The following is a 19064-nucleotide window of genomic DNA, read 5'->3' on the forward strand; positions in this document are numbered from 1 at the left end:
ACAGCAAAGTGAATCAGTTATACATAAACATCTATCTACTCTTTTTTAGATTCTTTTCCCACAGAGGCCATTACAGGGTATTGAGAAGAGTTTCCTTTGCCAAATTCAGCCGTTTTACAGTTGGGCACAAGGGGATAGCCAGTGAAGAACTTTTAATTTTACATAAAGCATCTTTGTTGAACATTGGTAAAAGCCTTTATATGGGATATAACAGACAGGGAAAGGAAAGATGGAAAGAATGGAATGAGCCAACATAAAGTAAATGTAATCCAAACAAGAGGTTTGTAAGGGTCTTTCAGAGATTATTCTATCCATTTCACCTTCAAACCTCCTAGTAAGTAAAAGTTGCCTGTTTCCAGTGGAATACTTTTAGTCCAGAATATGGTAGAGTAGAAGGAGGTTGTTTCTTCCCTATCACATTGTGTTAAGGAGTTTAGGGTAAGTGTCTTAAAGCCCAAAGAGAAAAAAACTCGGGATTTGTATGACAGTATAGCCAGTAGATATAAAGGTGGAGTTGGGTGGCCAAAGTAATTCAATCTGTGGAAGAAAACCAACATTTCTACAAGAGGCTCTATAGAGTCTAGTTGAAAGGCTATGAACTGAGTTTCCTAAAGAGCAACAATACTAGCTGGTTCTTAATATCAGTTTCAACCTGTTTTTGACCTCTTCAGAGGTTTTACCACAATGGACTGCTTATTGTTGTTCTGTGAAAAGTTTGCCAAGAATCAGGCATAGAAGCTGAATTAGGCATTAGGCTGCCATGGAGCTATTGTACCTCATGGAGCAGGGCCAGTCTTGGTAGAAAGTAATACAGTTTATCATGTTCTTTTTAGTATGAATTTTAAGAATGAATCATATTGTGTTCCCTTGTAGGCAGTTTGGGCTGGCTGGGGTCATGCTTCTGAGAATCCTAAGCTCCCAGAACTTCTTTTGAAAAATGGCATCGCCTTCATGGGTAAGCCTTTCTGACATACTGTTCCTGCCTTTCTGTTCCTCTCTGTCATTTTGGCACTGGGCTCTTAGTTTTTTATCAGTCAGCAGCTCTCCGAGTAACCCTTTTCTTCATTTCTTTTTCTTTTTTTTTTTTTTTTAACCCTTCATCATTTCTTACATCTTGCATCTTTTGTGTGTGTGTGTGTGATACGCGGGCCTCTCACTGTTGTGGCCTTTCCCGTTGCGGAGCACAGACTCCGGATGCTCAGGCTCAGCGGCCATGGCTCACGGGCCCAGCTGCTCCGCGGCATGTGGGATCTTCCCAGACTGGGGCACGAACCCGTGTCCCCTGCATCAGCAGGCGGACTCTCAACCACTGCGCCACCAGGGAAGCCCACATCTTGATTGTGCTTTTTGTCCCCAGATTCTTTTCTATGAGATATGGAGGAGGCTCTGATTTCCAGAACACTGGCCTTTAAAAACTTGGCCATTAACGTTAAGAAAACATGTGGAGAAATGACCTATTTTTATATAGAAAAGATAATTGAATACTTAGGATACGCTGGCAGTGTGCCCTTAAATATGAATCATTTCTTTCACATTTAAGCATATAGATTATATTCCTATAAGAGAGCTATTTCTTCTGACTTTTCTGCTATCCTATATGGAGAGAAAATTTGAGGTTATATGGCTCAAAGTGTCTCTATCTCTGCAATGATGATTATGCTTTGTAAAGCCTATTAAAGGTAAATCTTCCGTTTGGGTTTCCATAAGACCAAGGAGAGTATAATATTTTAAACTTGAACACCAAAACTTTATTGTCCTTACTTCAGGATATTGGTTAAAAAAAAAAAAGAAAGACTTTGTTAATATGGTAAAGTTGGATCATGACAGATGATAAAATCAGAGTTACATTTGTCAGGAATTTAATTCAGCATATATTTATATATATTGAATTCTCCCTGAATGCAAAAATTTACCACATTAGGTTCTATGAAGGGTACAAAGATGAGCCAAACCATAGTAGTCCCCATAATCAAGTTTCGGATGTTGATGATATGTGCTGTAGGGGATACAAGACAAATACAAAAATAATTATATGGAAGACGAAATACATGTGACAGAAACGAGGCGAAAATGTTACAGTCAGGGTTCTTTCCTTGTCTTGTTTTCAGGTCCTCCAAGCCAGGCCATGTGGGCTTTGGGGGATAAGATTGCATCTTCCATAGTGGCTCAAACTGCAGGTATCCCAACTCTTCCATGGAGTGGCAGTGGTAAGAAATTATTTGTTTGTATCTTGAAGTGTAGAAAAGCTCGGTAGAATATTTGGGACTATGGCCTTGGGGCTTAAGCCTGCTTTAAAATGTGTTGGATATTTGACAGAAATAGAATACACATTAATTAATGGTATCTTGTATCTCCTGGCTTAATTGTTGTACCTGTGATTTTATCTTGTCTTAAGAATGTAAATTTTGTACCAGGTATGTAGATGCTAAATTGTAATGTAAATGATCTTGGGACTTAATTTGGAGAAACTCTGAGAAAACTCATCTGGTTCTGTGGATTCAGATCTACTCTGGGTAGGCTAGAATCTTCCTCAGAGATGGACTTCTTAGATGGAATAGGCCTTTGAACCTGCCTGGGAGGTGACTGGAATCACTAAGAAAAAACTAAAACCCACCTACTCAGATGCTTGCCTGCCAGTATTCATTCTTTCTCTTTCTTTCTTTCTTCCTTCCTTCCTTCCTTCCTTCCTTTCTTCCTTTCTCCCTTTCTCCCTTTCTCTCTTTCTCTCTCTCTCCCTCCCTCCCTTCCTTCCTTCCTTCTTCTTTCTTTCTTTCTTCCTTCCTTCCTTTCTGTCTCTTTCTGTTTATTTAATCTTTATTTTAAAAATTTTATATTGGAGTATAGTTGATTAAAATGTTGTGTTAGTTTCAGGTGTACAGCAAAGTGATTCAGTTATGCATATACATGTATCTGTTCTTTTTTTAATACATTTATTTATTTTATTTATTTATTTTTGGCTGCATTGGGTCTTCATTGCTGCACACGGGCTTTCTCTAGTTGCGGCGAGTGCGGGGTTACTCTCCGTTGCTGTGTGCAGGCTTCTCATCGCGGTGGCTTCTCCTGCTGTGGAACACAGTCTCTAGGCGCGCGGGCTTCAGTAGTTGTGGTACATGAGCTCAGTAGCTGTGGCTCACGGGCTTAGTTGTTCTGCGGCATGTGGGATTTTCCCGGACCAGAGATCGAACCTGTGTCCCTTGCATTGGCAGGCGGATTCTTAATCATTGTGCCACCAGAAAAGTCCCTCTATTCTTTTTTGCCAGTGTTTTCTTGATTTGAGCCCACAGTCTATTGATGATTTGTTTTGCTTGTTTAATACCATTCAACCTCTCATTTGCCCTTGATGCAGAAAAATGAGGTCAATAATCAACCTTTCTTTTAGACATGCAGAAGGATGAATTTTTTGTAAAAATGATTTATTCTTGACGAATCCCTTGAAGAGTGCGTTGTGAATTATTATAGCTGATAACAATATGAACTTCTGTTTTTTGGTACTGAAGCACAGAGAGCAAACATACACTAAAACCTCTTCCGAATAGGAACTACCATTGTCTTGAGTCAGAACAGATGTGAACTCTTGTTACTCTGGCTCTCCAGGGGGATTGCAATATCCTCTCCAGACCGGCTGGGTCAAACAGTTTAAAATAAAACATTGAATTTGTTCTTGTTTGAGTGGAGAGGCTATACCATTCCCTTTGTGGCTGAGTACAGGGACATTCAGGGAGTATGGAATCATGACTCTGCTGAGGCCAATAAAACCGCCATTTTCATTTCCAAGAGCTCATAAAGATTGAATTATTTCTCAGACCTCTGGCCCTGAAGCAGCCCTGAACACACACATCGAAGGTATTTTGCCTGCTGAGTTTATGTGAGAAGTCTGACGTGCTTTTTTGTTCGTTTGTTTTGTCTTGTATGTCCTTGCATTTTTTTAAATTGCTGCTTGTTAGCTCTCTTGGCTTTCTCCAGCAACAGAACCCAAGTGGCCAGGTGTTGCTGTAGATAAATCCTGCTAACTCCAAGGACTGATCAGGGTTTTATGGTATCCTTCTTTCTCCCATCTACCCTCAATTTTGGATAAATATGAAAGCATTTTAAAGAAGGTACTGGTGGTCCAGTGGTTAGGATTTGGCACGTTCACTGCCATGGGCCTGCGTTTAATCTCTGGTTGGGAAACTTAGGATCCTGCAAGCCATGTGGCACTGCCAAAGAAACAGTGGGGGGAAGTAAAGAAGGTATAAGCAGAAAACTGACAAAAACAGAAGCTTTTGTAGCTGCTTTTAAGTCACTGTTATCTATTGCAGGTCTTTGTGTGGACTGGCACGAAAATGATTTTTCAAAACGTATTTTAAATGTTCCTCAGGAACTATATGAAAAAGGTTGTGTGAAGGATGTGGATGACGGGCTGAAGGTAAGTTACTAACTCTAGGGAGTGATGTTTTTCAACGGACCACTTACAGTCCCAAATACAGGAATTTGGAGCCTGGTTCATGATATACACCCATGATGGCATTAGGGTTGTAAGACCAGGAGGTATAGTTTATAGAATGAGGAAGTGACCTACGTTTCACAAAAATAATTTAAATTTGTTTTGAAGCAAGCCGTTCACCTGGACAGAACATTTCTTAGGTAGTTAAATCAGAGCTTTAAGGAGGTTCTGATTCTATTCTCTACCACCTGTTAGTATTTGTGTGCATGCAGGGGGAGTTGGGGGCAAACAACACTTTTTGCCCTACTTGAGTTCAGAACCAAGAAGCCGGGCAGAGAGGGATCAAAATGTCAGCTTTATTATGAATAGAGATGATGGTGAAAACGGTTTAAGTGTGTAGCAACAGTCAGATTCGTAAACTGAATGTCAGTTAAGCAGGCTCGCTCACTGGTTACTGGTGGTGTGAATAACCACAGAGGCAGAGCTTTTGCCATTCAGTTTATTGTATGACTGAGAGCTGGCAAAGAGCATATGTTCTGTGTATGGGCTGATCCCAAAGGGGAAAAGGCTGAGCTATACATGCTCAGTTTCTCCTTCCAAACTGACCAATCACAGAATTCATTCTTTTTCCCTTGAGGAGGAGTGAGGGAGGGAGCTGATAGAGGCTGAAACTATTACTGTAATTATTGTCTGTCCATGTAGAAACATGAACCCAAGCAAAAGGAGGTCGGCTCTCTAACATTACTTTTTCTTTCTTCATAGTTCTCTCCAGTTTGTTCCCCTTTCACTTTTTAATTAGTTGGAAGTGTCAGCTATGCCTCCAAGGAGATAATGAAAGAGGCTATATTTTAGAAAAACACACTACTCTTGTTTGACTTGTATGTTATAAATTCAGGAGGAACACTGAATGCTCAACTAATTTTGCTCTGTTGTTTGCATTTCAAGTTAAGCATCCTGTAATCTCCTTAATAAGAAGAATTAATATTTCTAATTGAATTGCTAATGCTATGTTTTATTTGATATAATTTGCAAACGAGTAGAAGCCCTTTGTAGGAAATTAGCTATTTTGCTTATCAGTTAAAATTCCTTTTTTTCCTGGTTATAAACAAAATTTTCTGGTAGAAAATTTGGAAAGTAAGAAAAGAGATGATAAAACCCATAAGCCCAGCATCCAAAGATAAGTCTTGTTAACATATTCATATATTTTCTTCCAGCCTTTTTTGATTCATATAATGATAATCTTTATTAGTAGATTCCCATAACTATAATTATTATGATAATTGTAAAATTAGGGTCTTACTATATACATTGTTTTTGTAATCCTAGGTTTTTTCCTACCTATACATAAGCATTTTCCTCGTGGCATTAAAATTCTTCTAAAATATTTTAAATGGATGACCTGTGCCTAGAGCTTTTATATATTTTTAAAAGGCCTGCCTTTTTCTTATATCATGTGGGCTATGTATTTATTATTATTATTTTTTGGCTGCGTTTTGTCTTCGTTGCTGCTCACGGGCTTTCTCTAGTTGTAGCGAGCGGGGTCCACTCTTCGTTGTGGTGCATGGGCTTCTCACTGCGGTATCTTCTCTTGTTGCGGAGCCCGGGCTCTAGGTGCATGGGCTTCAGTAGTTGTGGCACACGGGCTCAGTAGTTGTGGCTCGCGGGCTCTAGAGTGCAGGCTCAGTAGTTGTGGCACACGGGCTGAGTTGTTCTGTGGCATGTGGAATCTTCCCAGACCAGGGCTCGAACCTGTGTCCCCTGCATTGGCAGGCAGATTCTTAACCATTGTGCCACCAGGGAAGCCCCCTCTATTTTTTTTTAAGTCTTTCTCACAACTGTGGCTGTTTCTTCATTTATCACCCAGTGATTGAGTTCATCATGCTAATTTTGTTTATAAGCATAGAAGTGAATAGTTAAGAGAGTTGAGAAGAGATGGGACTGTGAGTGAAGGATTTTCATGCGTAATCTACTGACAAAAATTAAAATGTGAAATGGTCTTTTTCTGGTGACACGTTTTTTAGATATTGTTACAACGTAAACCGTGAAAGACTGGAATGTTTTGACAAAGGAATGACTCAGTTATTTTAAACTTTTGGTTAACTTTTCCCCAATTTACTTTTTGCCTTAACTATAATATGGACATCTTCCATATCGCTGCATGTAAAGGCTACCTCATTCCTTTAATAATTGCATAGTAGTCTAGTAAATAGGTATATCTTGATTTAACTGGGTCTTTACTTAATGGATATATAATTAAATATTCAAAAAGTTTTGGGATCGTCACCTGATCATTATAAAATACTGTAAATGTGAAAAGCACATTTAGAGCATGTGTTGAAAATTAGTTTTCTGACTACTTTCATTAATATTTTTGTATCTTGCTATTTTTATCTTTATCAAAAAGTTGAGTGAGAAAAATTTCTGGATATGTGAGATTCCTGATTTGTTGAGTCTTATATGTTGTCGGAGGGTCAGAAGCTGTGCTGAGGCCATCAGCTTATAATAAGTGAACTGTGTATGTCTTTTTGTCTTTTTTTTAAATAAAAATTATGGAATAAAGACAGAAAGTGTATACTCTGGTAACTTGAAAATAAAATAAAATAAAATAAAAATTATGAGTAATAGACAAATTCCTGCATCTTATGAGAAATTCTAATAATACAGAAATATATACAGTAAAAAGTGAAAGTTTATATCTACTCATCTTCCTTTTATAAATCACTGCTGGTGGATTTTCTAGACTTGTTTTTTTATACTTACATAGGTAAGTGTGTGAATGCATACGTAATTATACATATAGTTTTACTTTGTTTTTGATCTATATGGGATTATCTTAGATTGAAACATACAAAATTGCCAATATTCAACCATTTTTTTACCTACCAAAAAAATGCAATTTCTTCTTGTTCAACCCAATAGTACAAATATTACTCAGGTACTTTTTTTTCCCACCTAATAGTATATCTTCAGGATCTTTCTATTTTGCTATATATAGACCTACCAAATGACAGCATTTTTAAAGGGAGAAAATGCCAGTTTTCTCCTTCCCTACTAATACCATTCTCACTTCCATTTTTCTCTTTTTTCTTGAAGGCAGCGGAGGAGGTTGGATATCCAGTAATGATCAAGGCCTCGGAAGGAGGAGGAGGGAAGGGGATCAGAAAAGTCAACAATGAAGATGACTTCCCTAACCTCTTCAGACAGGTAGAGTACAAGCTGTCGTTATTTATTGGAACTAACATGTATATCAGAGATGCATGTAATTTGGATGTCCAGAAAATATTTAGATTTTTTTGTCTACAGCTAATCTTGTCTTTCTTTCTAGCCTCTACCTGCTTATTAGCAGGGGAAAAGAATTAATAAAATGTCCAGTTCAATTTAAGATTTTATTCATTTACGTAATACAAGCAGTAGAGTTATTCTGTCTTATATAAAATTGCTCAGTTTCTCAGATAGCTCTTCTGCATATGGTTTGTGTGGCTCATAGGAACTCATAGTAACAAGCAAGAGTCAGTACCTTTCTGCATTTTTGTGTCCCTCTTCTGCTGGCACGTTAGACAATGTATGTGACACGGTTAATTCCTGATCTGGATGCTCTTGGTCTGGCCTCACTCAAGCTCTTTGATTGACTTCACCTCACTTCAGTTCAAATTGGCTGCAGACTCCTGAGTTTCTGTCATGTGTTCTGTCCTGTACTGCATGGTCACCACACCCTGGCACAGGGACCCTGTGGCAGGCGCATGTTCTATGAGAACGGAGGGTGGCTCAGGAAAGCTAAACCTAGGCTTTCTCTTTGCCTAATCCTCTGATTTGCAGCCAAGGATGTGGCCATACTACAAGTTGGTCGTGGAGGCCAAAGAAATGATTTCTTTTCAGAATCTTAGAGAAAGAATCCGAAGACAGGAGTCTCTTTTTCCTGCCCTCAGAGTTACCATTACATACTTGACTCACTTCTTTTTTTCTCCTACCAATACCCAGAAAAAGGAAAATTGGGACACCTTCTGGCCTTTTCACTTTCCTAGCTTCCCACTTTTTCTTATTTTTCCCAGCATCTTTTACTTTGTACCATCTTTTACTAGTACCCCTAGCTGCATATTATTTGCCCTTTTTTTTTTTTTTTAAAACCATTCAGCACCAAACTTTTTGCTTCATTGTCATGAGCTAAAGAGAAAAACTCTGTGAGCTGGGTCTTCCATGATTTGATATACTAGACAAAGAAAGTGATAAATGTATTGTTTTGCTGCATTATCCTATTTTGAGTGTCAGTATTTGAATATTACCTGTCATTTACTTTATATTCCTTCTATAATAATTCTAATTTCATAAGCAGGTCATGCCTCATGTTAATTTTTTAAAATGTTAACTCCTTTAGATAATTCAAAATTACTTATTACTGTGGAATCAAGTAGTTGAAATATCTAGAATACTAAGATTAGGAAGTTTTATGTAAAAGTCCTTAAGTTCCAATAATGATTAATTAAGTAACTCAAATCAGTCCTCCCACTGAGAGCAAACTAGGAAAGGTGGCCAAATTTAAAAAAAAAAAAAAATCTGTTTTAAGGCACTAGAGATCTTTCAAGGCAATGAAGAATTTGGGGGCTAAGATATAGGAGAAGAATGAAACCCAGAGAGGTCTCATGTTTGAGGCCGTTTTTTCCCTAGAGATATCCTTTAGTTTGAGAAGAAGCAGTTGAAAAGCTGATTAGATTTTTCAACAGTCTTCTAAGACTAAAAGGACAAAACTTAAACTGTAGGGTTTGCTGAGGAGGGTTCCCTGGGAAACCTCCCACATTTTAGGTTGGGATCTTGAAGGAGTAAGAATGAACTAGAAATAGACCAGTTCTCAAAGGGACTAAATCTCAGCTTCAAAATGCTTAACTCTTGATTCTAGCATGGTGTTCTAGGGTTACTAGCGTCCCTAGCTACCAGCAGGAAGCAAATATAAATTCTCTCTAGAGAAAGGTAACATCCAGAACCTCAAATTATTTCTATTAATGTTTCAAATGCAGTTTCAAGCAGCCAATTAAAAATAAGCAGGCATCACAACATTGTAAATCAACTATACTTCAATAAAATAAATTTAAAAAATAAGCAAGCGTATCAAATTATGTGATTGAAAATCAAGAAAAATAAAAGCCAATAGAAACAGACCCACAGAGGGTTTAGATAATGGATCCATCAGGCAAGGACTTTAAAGTAAATATATTTAATGTATTCAAGGAAATTAAAGATAAGATTGAGAATTTGGGCAGACAACTGGAAACCATAAAGAAGTAGCAAATGAAAATTCTAGAACTGAAAATGCAATAACTAAAATTAAGTCAATAGAGGAGTTTAATGGCATATTAGATGCAGTTGAAGAGAGAACTAGTGACTGGATGATAGGTCAGAAGAAAATTCAGACTGAAGCATGAAGAGACAAAAAGGATGAAAAATACAGAAAAGAGCATGTGAGAGAGTATTTGCAAAGATGACCATGTTAACTCCTCCCATCCCCTATATACATACCTTTTTTTTTTTTTTTTTTGCGGTATGCGGGTCTCTCACTGTTGTGGCCTCTCCCGTTGCGGAGCACAGGCTCCGGACACAAAGGCTCAATGGCCATGGCCCACGGGCCCAGCCGCTCCGCGGCATGTGGGATCCTCCCGGACCAGGGCACGAACCCGTGTCCTCTGCCTTGGCAGGTGGACTCTCAACCATTGTGCCACCAGGGAAGCCCTACACACCTTTTTATAGTATGATTTTGCCTTCTTCCCATCAAGAAATAGAGTCTTTTTTTCCCATCCTTTGAATTTAGGTTGGCCTTGTGACTTGGGTTGACCAATAGAATGTGGTAGAAATGGTGTGCAAGTTCCAAAGCCTAAACTGCAAGTGGTCTTGTAGTTTCTGCCCTTGCCCTTTTGGAATGAGCCTTAGACTTGCCTTGTTAAAAGCCCAGTTTAGCCTTCTGGAAAAGAGAGGCCACACAAAGCAAAGATGAGTTATCCCAACTGAGACTTCCTAGACCTGACAGTCACCAGCACCTTTGAGACATGTAAGTGAGGCCACGTTAGACCATCCAACCCCAGTCAAGTTGCCAGATGACTAACTACATGAGTGGCTCCAAGCCAAGATCAGCAGAAAAACTGCCCAACTGAGCCCAGCTCAAATTTCTGTGAGCAAATTAAAAAAAAAAAGAAAAAGGTCAGCGTCCTAAGTCACTAAATTTTTGGTGGTTTGTTAGGCATCAATGAATAACTGACCCAGAAATTGATACCTAAAGGTGTAATACTGGCCTAACAAAAAAGTAAAATATGTGGCATTGGCTTTGAGACTGGCTCATAGGTGGAGGCTGAAAAAATGGTAAGGTGGTGGTTAATGAAGGCTGGAAGAATGGTGAACAAACTTTTAGTGTGGGATGGAAAGGCAGTGAGGGAAAAGGTAACCCATGTTCTGTAATGATGGAACAATTACCTGAGGTAACTTGGAAGGTAGAGACTGTATTTAGTGAACTTGTAGACCTAGTTAAGGAGATCTTTTTAGATAAAGTGTTAACAGTATCTGTTGAATGCTTTTGGTTGCTTTTGCTAAGGAACTATAAAGAGGGATGAACTAAAGAAGGTGTTTCAAACTTGTTGAGTTTGAAAATAGAACTGTTTCTCATTCCCAATCTCTCCAGCTGGCAAAAGATTTTCAAAGTAAAAAATGACTTCAGAGTACAGACCAAATCAAGAGTGCCTGGAAGATCCTTTAAGACCTCAGAAATACTTAAGACAGTACCTGGTAGATTACTCTCTCAGCTAGAAAAAAAGGGCTTCTAAGAATTTTAAAGATGTTGTCCCACAGCAGCCTGACAAACCCGAGGTACAGAGAGGTCTGTGCAGAAAAGTTATGGATATGTTTTTGGCGCAAGTAGTGAATTTCCAATATGATTCATAGGAAAACCACAAAGTTTTTGAGAGACTTCTGTTGATAAATGCACCAAAGGGACTAAAGGGACAGAGACAGTTCAGACTTCAAAGAGGCATCTGGGACTTTGATTTTCTATGAATAGGAAGCAGACTGGAAAAATTGTTCAGCTGTAAACATTAGTAATTTCTAATAATAAAAAGATTTTTTAGATTGTGGAGCCAGGAGCCCAGAGGGCAGCTAAGAGCAGAGGGGACCCATGGATTAGGAAACCACTCACAGGGAGCAGAACAAGACCGTAGTAAAAAACAGCAAACAACAAAAAATATTCCATGCCCCTGGAGTAAGGGAACCTCACAACATCTGCCCGTCTGGATTTCAGAATTGTTGTGGACCAGTGACTGCTATGTACCTCCTGTCCTTTCTTCTTTGAATAGGAGTATCTTTTACAGTTATTCTCTCCCCATCTCATCATTAAATGTTGGGGGTGTTGGGGGCAGATAACTTGTCTTTTTAGTTCCCAGATCTTTGGATAAAGAGCACCTGAGGAGCTGCACCCAAGGAGTCTCTTTTGCTTGTGGACATGACTTATGAGAAAATGGACCTCAAGCCTGATGCCATGATTGGATGACTTTGGGGGTCTTGGGAGGGGGTGAGTCTATTTTGCATGTGGGAGGTATGTGAATTATTGTGGCCAGAGGGCGGACCATAGTAGATTGTTTGCAGCGATGGCCGCAATAACCTCTCCTGTTCTTGAATGTATATCCCTTTGCAATGTGACTTTACCTTCCTCCCATTAAGAGGTGGCATCTCTTTTCTCACCCCTTGAATCTTAGCTGGCCTTGTGGCTTGCTTAGACCATTAGAATGTGGCCAAAGTGGTATTGTGTAAGTTCTAGAGGCTAGTGCTTGTGAAGCCTTGCAGCTTCTGCCCTCACCCTCTTCTTGGAACACTGCATTGAAGAAGCCTGGTCTAGCCTGCTGGAGGATGGAGGCCACATGCAATAGAGATGAGCTGTTCCAGTCAAGGCTCTGTAGACCTACTGGCCAACAGTCAACACAAGTCAGCAGACATTTGCATAAGACCATTCAGCCCCACTCGAGCCACCAGATGATGATATGCACATGAGTGACTATAGCAAGACCAGAAGAACTGCCCAGATGAGCACAGCATCATGAGCAAATAAAATGGTTGGTGTCCTAAGCAAGCCACTGAGTTTTGAGGTAACTTGTTATATAGCAAAACAAAGCATAAGAGATACAGAGCATAAAAGACAGTGAAATGATCTAACGTGTACTTTGAGTCTCAGAGGAGAAGAGAGAGAAAATGGAGCAGAAGCAATGTTTGAAGAAATCATGGAGCAGAAGCAATATTTGAAGAGACAATGGCTAAGAATTTTTCTGAACTAATGGCTAAGAATTTCTTGAAAAGATACTAAGCACAGATTCAAAAAACACTATGAGCCCTGCAAGGAGAAGTACAGAGAAAACCACATCTAAGTTTATCAGAGTAAATCTGCCACTCCACTCCCCTAAAAAGACAGAGAAAAGAGAAAATCCTAAAGCAGCCGGGAAAAAAAGATTACTTTCAAAGGAGTAACAGTAAGATTGATAGCTGACATCTCAGTAGAAACAGTGGAAACCAGAAAACATTGCAGTATCTTTAAAGTGCTGAAAGAAAATAATTGCTAGTGTCGAGTTCTGTATCTAGTGACAGTATGCTTCAAAACTGAAGATGAAAGTCCTTTGACTACAACAATACTGTATATAATGAAATGTGAACCAGGAAAGTATCTAGAACAAGTTGTACATTTGTTGTTTGGAATTGATGGCAGAATTTTGCCCTTTTGTGGAATTTGTGTGTGTGTGTTTTCAAAATATTTGTTCTTTGCCCTTGTAACACACTGGATGTTCATACATTTTTGTATTTATCAGTTAATATTGGTTATATAACTAAGAATGCAGTATCTTTAAGAAGGATGAGAGCATGAGCTATATTTTATTTATTTTTGTATTTCTAATGATTAACATGGTCCCTGACACTTCTAGGCATCTGCCTGTTGAAATGGAAGGAGCTTATCAAGATAGAAAAAGTGCTTACCACTTAAGAATTTGTTCTATTTCCTTTTCTAATATAGGTTCAAGCTGAAGTCCCTGGATCTCCTATCTTTGTGATGAGACTAGCCAAACAATCTCGTCACCTGGAGGTGCAGATCTTAGCAGATCAGTATGGAAACGCTATCTCTCTGTTTGGTCGTGACTGCTCTGTACAGCGCAGGCATCAGAAGATTATTGAAGAGGCACCTACTGCTATTGCTACTCCAGCAGTATTTGAGCATATGGAACAGGTATGTATATGAAAAGCTCTAATTTTTGTTTTCTTACACAAAACTACTACTCATTTAATTCATATGCCAATCTGAGAATAGTGGAATTTCAAGCGGTGGTTCTGGATAACTGATAAGATTATATCCTTTTCCTAGAGGAAAAATAAAATAAAAATTCTCCTATTCTCCCTCTAGTAGAGATACCAGTGAACACTTCAAACTCTAAATTAGTTAATGCTTTTGACAAAAAATCAGTGTACTATTTTGAGTAGGGATAATGAAGAGAAATGTTTTGGGATTTTTTAATCTTATTGTCTGGTTCTTTAACAAGCTCATGATAAGCAGGTAGTTGCATTTTCTAGATTGATTATCCTTTAGTCTTCAGATGAATTTGTTCAAGTCCATTGTCTCTTAAAAGTTCCTCTAAGTATCTTTAAAATTTACATAGCCTATATTTTTGTATGGAAAATAATCTCTCAGCAGTTTTACAGGGTCCCTTGGAAATAACTGTAGTTTAGGAGTCTGAACATGGTCTTTTCTGGAACCTTGACTCAATCTTCATCTTTTTGGAGATATGTTTTCCATCTTTTTTCTCCCTGATTCCAAAGAAGCTGAATATATGGTCATCTGTGTTTTAAGTTTAATTTCTACGTGTGTGTGTGTGTGTTTGTGTGTGTATTAAGATTGATTCTTTAACTACTGTAGTAAAGAGGCCTCCAAAGTACAGTGGCTTAAATAAGGTGCAAGTTCTATTTCTCTCTCTCATCATAGTTCAGAGATGAGCTGGTGCCAGGGACCCCGGTTTACTGCTTTGCTATTACTAGGAGGGGAGTCAGCAAACTACAACTAGCAGGCCAAATCCAACCTGCCACCTGATTTTGTAAATAAAAAATTTTTTTTTCTGTTTTTTGTTTTTTTTTTAATATTTATGTATTTATTTTACTTTTGGCTGCATTGGGCCTTCATTGCTACGTGTGGGCTTTCTCGAATTGTGTCGAGTGGGGGCTGCTTTTGGTTGCGGTGCGTGGACTTCTCATTGCAATGGCCTCTCCTGTTGTGGAGCATGGGCTCTAGGTGCGTGGGCTTCAGTAGTTGCAGCACGTGGGCTCAGTAGTTGTGGCTTGCAGGCTCTAGAGCACAGGCTCAGTAGTTGTGGCGCTCGGGCTCAGTTGCTCCGCGGCATGTGGGATCTTCCTGGACCAGGGATCGAACCCATGTCCCCAGCACAGGCAGGCGGATTCTCAAGAACTGCACCACCAGAGGAGTCCCTGTAAATAAAATTTTATTGGAACACGGCATGCTAATTTATTTATGTATTATCTGTGGCTGCCTTATCACTGCAGTGACAAAGTTGAGTAGTTGTGACAGAGACTATATGGCCCACACAGCTGAAAATAATTATTATCTGGCCCTTACTGAAAAAGTTTGCCAACCCTTGTTCTAGGGTGTCATTACCTTATGATTGAAGCTAGCTCGCAAGAATATGTTCACACTGTAGCCTGTGGGAGGGGGAAAGAGAGGACTTGGAAGGCAAGCATATAAAAATATGAGCCAGAAGTCACACGTATTACTTCTGCTCACTTTTCACTGGACAACATTCAGTTACACAATCACACCTAGCTGCAAGGGATGTTAGGAATTGTAGTCACTAGCTGGGTGGCCATATGCTCAGCTGAAATTCAGGAGATTCTATTACTAAATGGATGACGCAATGAAAAATTACTGGAGGGCATTTAACAATCTGTGTCTGCTCCTCTGGCTACCCATTATCCTTTCACACTCTTTTTGTCACTCTTGGAACATTCTTAGCCTTTCCCCAAAGAAGACAGTCCAAAGTCCCACCTAGTTGCTATATTCAGCCCAAAGTCCAACTCTCTAGGTAATGTACAGTCCTCTCTGTTATATGAACATGTGGCTTTGTATGGGCCAGTGACCTAGAATACAAGTTACCTACCCCTTGTGATTCCTCCTTTTGCCATATACAGTGGTGGAGTAGGAACAGGATAACTCCCATTCGGTAAAAAGAAGAATGAAAAAGAGGCAATAATCACTGATCCATAGCAGTTATCAAATTCTTCTAGGTAGGAATTGTGGTGATTTCCTGTCATGTGGTGGAGTAATACCTCCATTAGCCCTCTGGCTGCCCCTGGTTCTGCTCTCTGGAAGTAAATTCTTTGCCTGTCATTCCTCAAGGCACCGTTAAGGCCTTTTTCTCTGGGAAGTTCTTCCTTGTTCACGGTCCTCTATGACTGAGCTTTGGAGACCATGCTTTCTTTGGCAGAGCTTTCACCGCTCACTTCCTGCTGGTGCAGGGTTGGGGCCACACAGATGACTGTGATTATCCATCATGGGTTTTGAAAGCCAGATTTGTGGTTTGTTTAGAAATACAATTCCGTCAAAACTTAGTATGTTTCTGGACTCTTTGCTTCTATTCAGCTTTAGGTAGGAGTAACCACACTCAAGATTTCTGGACATCGTAACTTTTCCTCTTTATTTACTTCCTTCTGTGTTCAGCCCTCTTTCTCTCCTCAATTCAGTACTGACTACCTTGAGGCCAGCTGATACTAAAGCAGCCCCCTTGACTTGATCTTTGGCACTGGGTTGCTTCAGGGTGAGAATCTAATCTTCTGGTTTGGGGATACAAAGGCATTTGGTTTTTTTCACATTCTGACATTTTCTAACCACTTTTCTTAGGGCTTAGTTGGTGTTTTGTCCGCATTCCAAGTTATTGTAGGAAACCGTTTCCCAAATGTTTTCTTATGCCTAACAAGGAGGCCACCAGTTTTCCAGTCTGCAGCATCTGTTTCCTTGAGAGCTGCTACCCTGTTGTTAAGTCAGCATCACATGCTTTAATTTTTTTAAATATCAGCATCCTACCTGAATTTAATAGTTTCTGTATTGATTAGGGTACAGGTTAAGCTATTGTAATAAAGAGATCCAAAAAAGTACAACCACGCAATAGGATAGAAGTTTATTTTTCCTTCCAATCATAATCTGAGGTGATCTCTCCAGGACCAGTAGGACCATGCTGCTCCATGAGACCATCTTGGGATTCAGGTTCTTTTTGTTTTGTTTTGTCATTCTTAGTATGTTCTCATCTGCATGGTGAAACGGGCTTGCACTGTCATGACCATGTTCTAGTCCATAGAAGGGGAAAAGCCAGGAATAGAGGACAAGCAATTCCTTTTCAAAACATGATTCAGGGATTATGCATATCACTCACCAATGCTGACGTTGCATTGGTTAAAACTTAGTCACTTGCTTTAAGGGAGGGTAGAAAATCTAGTCTCTAGCTGGACAGCCATGTTTCTAGGAAGAATTTCTCGTATTCTAGGAAGAATACTATAAATACTAGGAACAAGTGTACAGTGCAGAATCTCCCATGGTGTTTTAATCAGAGAGGGTGAAATTCACTCACATGGCTAAAAGCCTTTATAAACACTGGCTCTTTGAGAGGGAGAAGGTATAGATAAGTAGTAGCCCATCAGCTGGACAAGGTGACATACTTATGTTGCCTTATCTTTCTTCTTTGAGTGTGCGGTGAAACTTGCCAAAATGGTTGGTTATGTGAGTGCTGGGACTGTGGAATACCTCTACAGCCAGGATGGCAGCTTCTACTTTCTGGAACTGAACCCTCGGCTACAGGTGGAGCACCCTTGTACAGAGATGGTGGCCGATGTCAACCTCCCTGCGGCACAGCTCCAGGTGAGTCACCCTGCTCTTGATCAGAGAGTTGCTTACAGAAGTTTGGAATGTCAGAGATGCCTGCAAAACTGGTTCAAGTAGCGTCTGTTAAGAGAAGACGCCCCTTATCTGAGTCTCGTGTAATGTTCATCTCTTGCACTCTATGGCTTGGGATGTGTGGGTTGGTTTTCCTGATATGGTACAAATCTAGGAATATTATTATTTTTTAACCAGACACATCTGATATAAAATGTCATATATCAGAAAGAAACTTAACAAATAATATGCTTTACTCAGTTGTTTAAATTGTAGGAAACCTTACAAACATCGTAATGGTCCTCTACTCCTTTTTCCTAGTGTTCTAAATTGAAGCAATTCCACCTTAGAGTGGTGGCTGAGGTTGTTCATGGCAAGAGTGTGGCAGCACACATTCATTTTTATAATGTTTAAAGTGCTGGCTGTCAATATTATTTTCTCCATTCAGCCCAGGAAACAAATGCTATGGGAAGCAGTAATAGTTCATGATGAAGTTTGATATTATTTGTAAATAACATATTCTTTGCCCACATTGAGAACCCCTCTGGTCCCCAGTGGTCCCTGTTAAGGAACCCAGTAAATAAAGATTTACATACTTTCTCCAGTGGTTTGTGGCGATAATTATGAAGTAATTATGACATAGTTAGGACTTCTGAGCTGTCTGAACTTGGAGAGCCACTGACACTGACTCTTCCCTTGGATATTTTCATTCTGATCCCTTGATGGGGAAATGACAATTAGAGGGAAGCTCATGTCTATTGCTTTAGGGATTTGGGGACTTTTTAAGGAGTGGGGAGTATTTAACACCTTACGTGTGTTTTGTTTCAAGTAACTTAGAGTCACCTATTCCATGATGTAGGATGCAGGCTATAAAAATAGGGTGTTTTAGGTGGTGGCTACTGAAATGAGAAATCTGATAGCTTCCACATTTTAAGGCAAGTAACTGTGAAAAATGAGTGATGTGTGTTTTATTACCTTTCAGATTGCCATGGGGATCCCTTTGTATAGAATCAAGGATATCCGTATGATGTATGGGGTATCTCCCTGGGGTGATGCTCCCATTGATTTTGAAAATTCTGCTCATGTTCCTTGCCCAAGGGGCCACGTTATTGCTGCTCGAATCACTAGTGAAAATCCAGATGAGGTAACCCATCACTTAAAAGGTTTACACTTTTTTTTTCCCTGTGAACTTTAATATTAAGATGCTATCTGAGGGCATATCTGAAATATCTTGGGACTTCCTCTGGAGAAGGAAATTCATAGAGGCTTCATAAGAGCAGACAAATAAGTAATCACTGTTCCATTGGTCACTTAGACCTATTTAGTCACTGTAGAGTCCTTAGTGGGTCTGTAGCACTGGACATTGGCTCGCAAGCCTTTATGATTTTTGTGTATCATTTCTGCTTTTGTGTGTGTGTGATTACACAGAACCTGAACAATAAGTATATGAACGTTCTCTTCCTTGGAAATATAATATCGCATATTCTTCATTCTCTAACAGGGTTTTTTTTTTTTGATTTAAAAAATTTATTGCATGTAGTTAATTTACAATATTATATTAGTTTCAGGTATACAACATAGTGATTCAGTATACTTCATTTTAAGTTATTATAAAGTACTGACTATAGTCCCTGTGCTGTACAATACTCCTGTAGTTTATTTATTTTATATATAGTGGTTTGTATTTCTTAATCCTCTACCCCTATA

General features: G+C 39.3%; 1 protein-coding gene across 1 annotated transcript in view; it reads left to right on the forward strand.

Moving 5' to 3' along the window:
• Window positions 1-19064, forward strand: part of ACACA (acetyl-CoA carboxylase alpha) — a 232670-nt gene that overhangs the window by 60785 nt on the left and 152821 nt on the right. The window contains 7 exon segments of the mRNA XM_082678994.1: window positions 874-955; window positions 2109-2207; window positions 4299-4405; window positions 7517-7627; window positions 13449-13658; window positions 17172-17342; window positions 18340-18501. Of these exon segments, the coding sequence (XP_082535120.1) occupies window positions 874-955; window positions 2109-2207; window positions 4299-4405; window positions 7517-7627; window positions 13449-13658; window positions 17172-17342; window positions 18340-18501 (942 nt within the window).

This window comes from Grampus griseus, assembly GCF_964374135.1.
Source record: "Grampus griseus genome assembly, chromosome: 20".
Taxonomy (NCBI): Eukaryota; Metazoa; Chordata; class Mammalia; order Artiodactyla; family Delphinidae; genus Grampus; species Grampus griseus.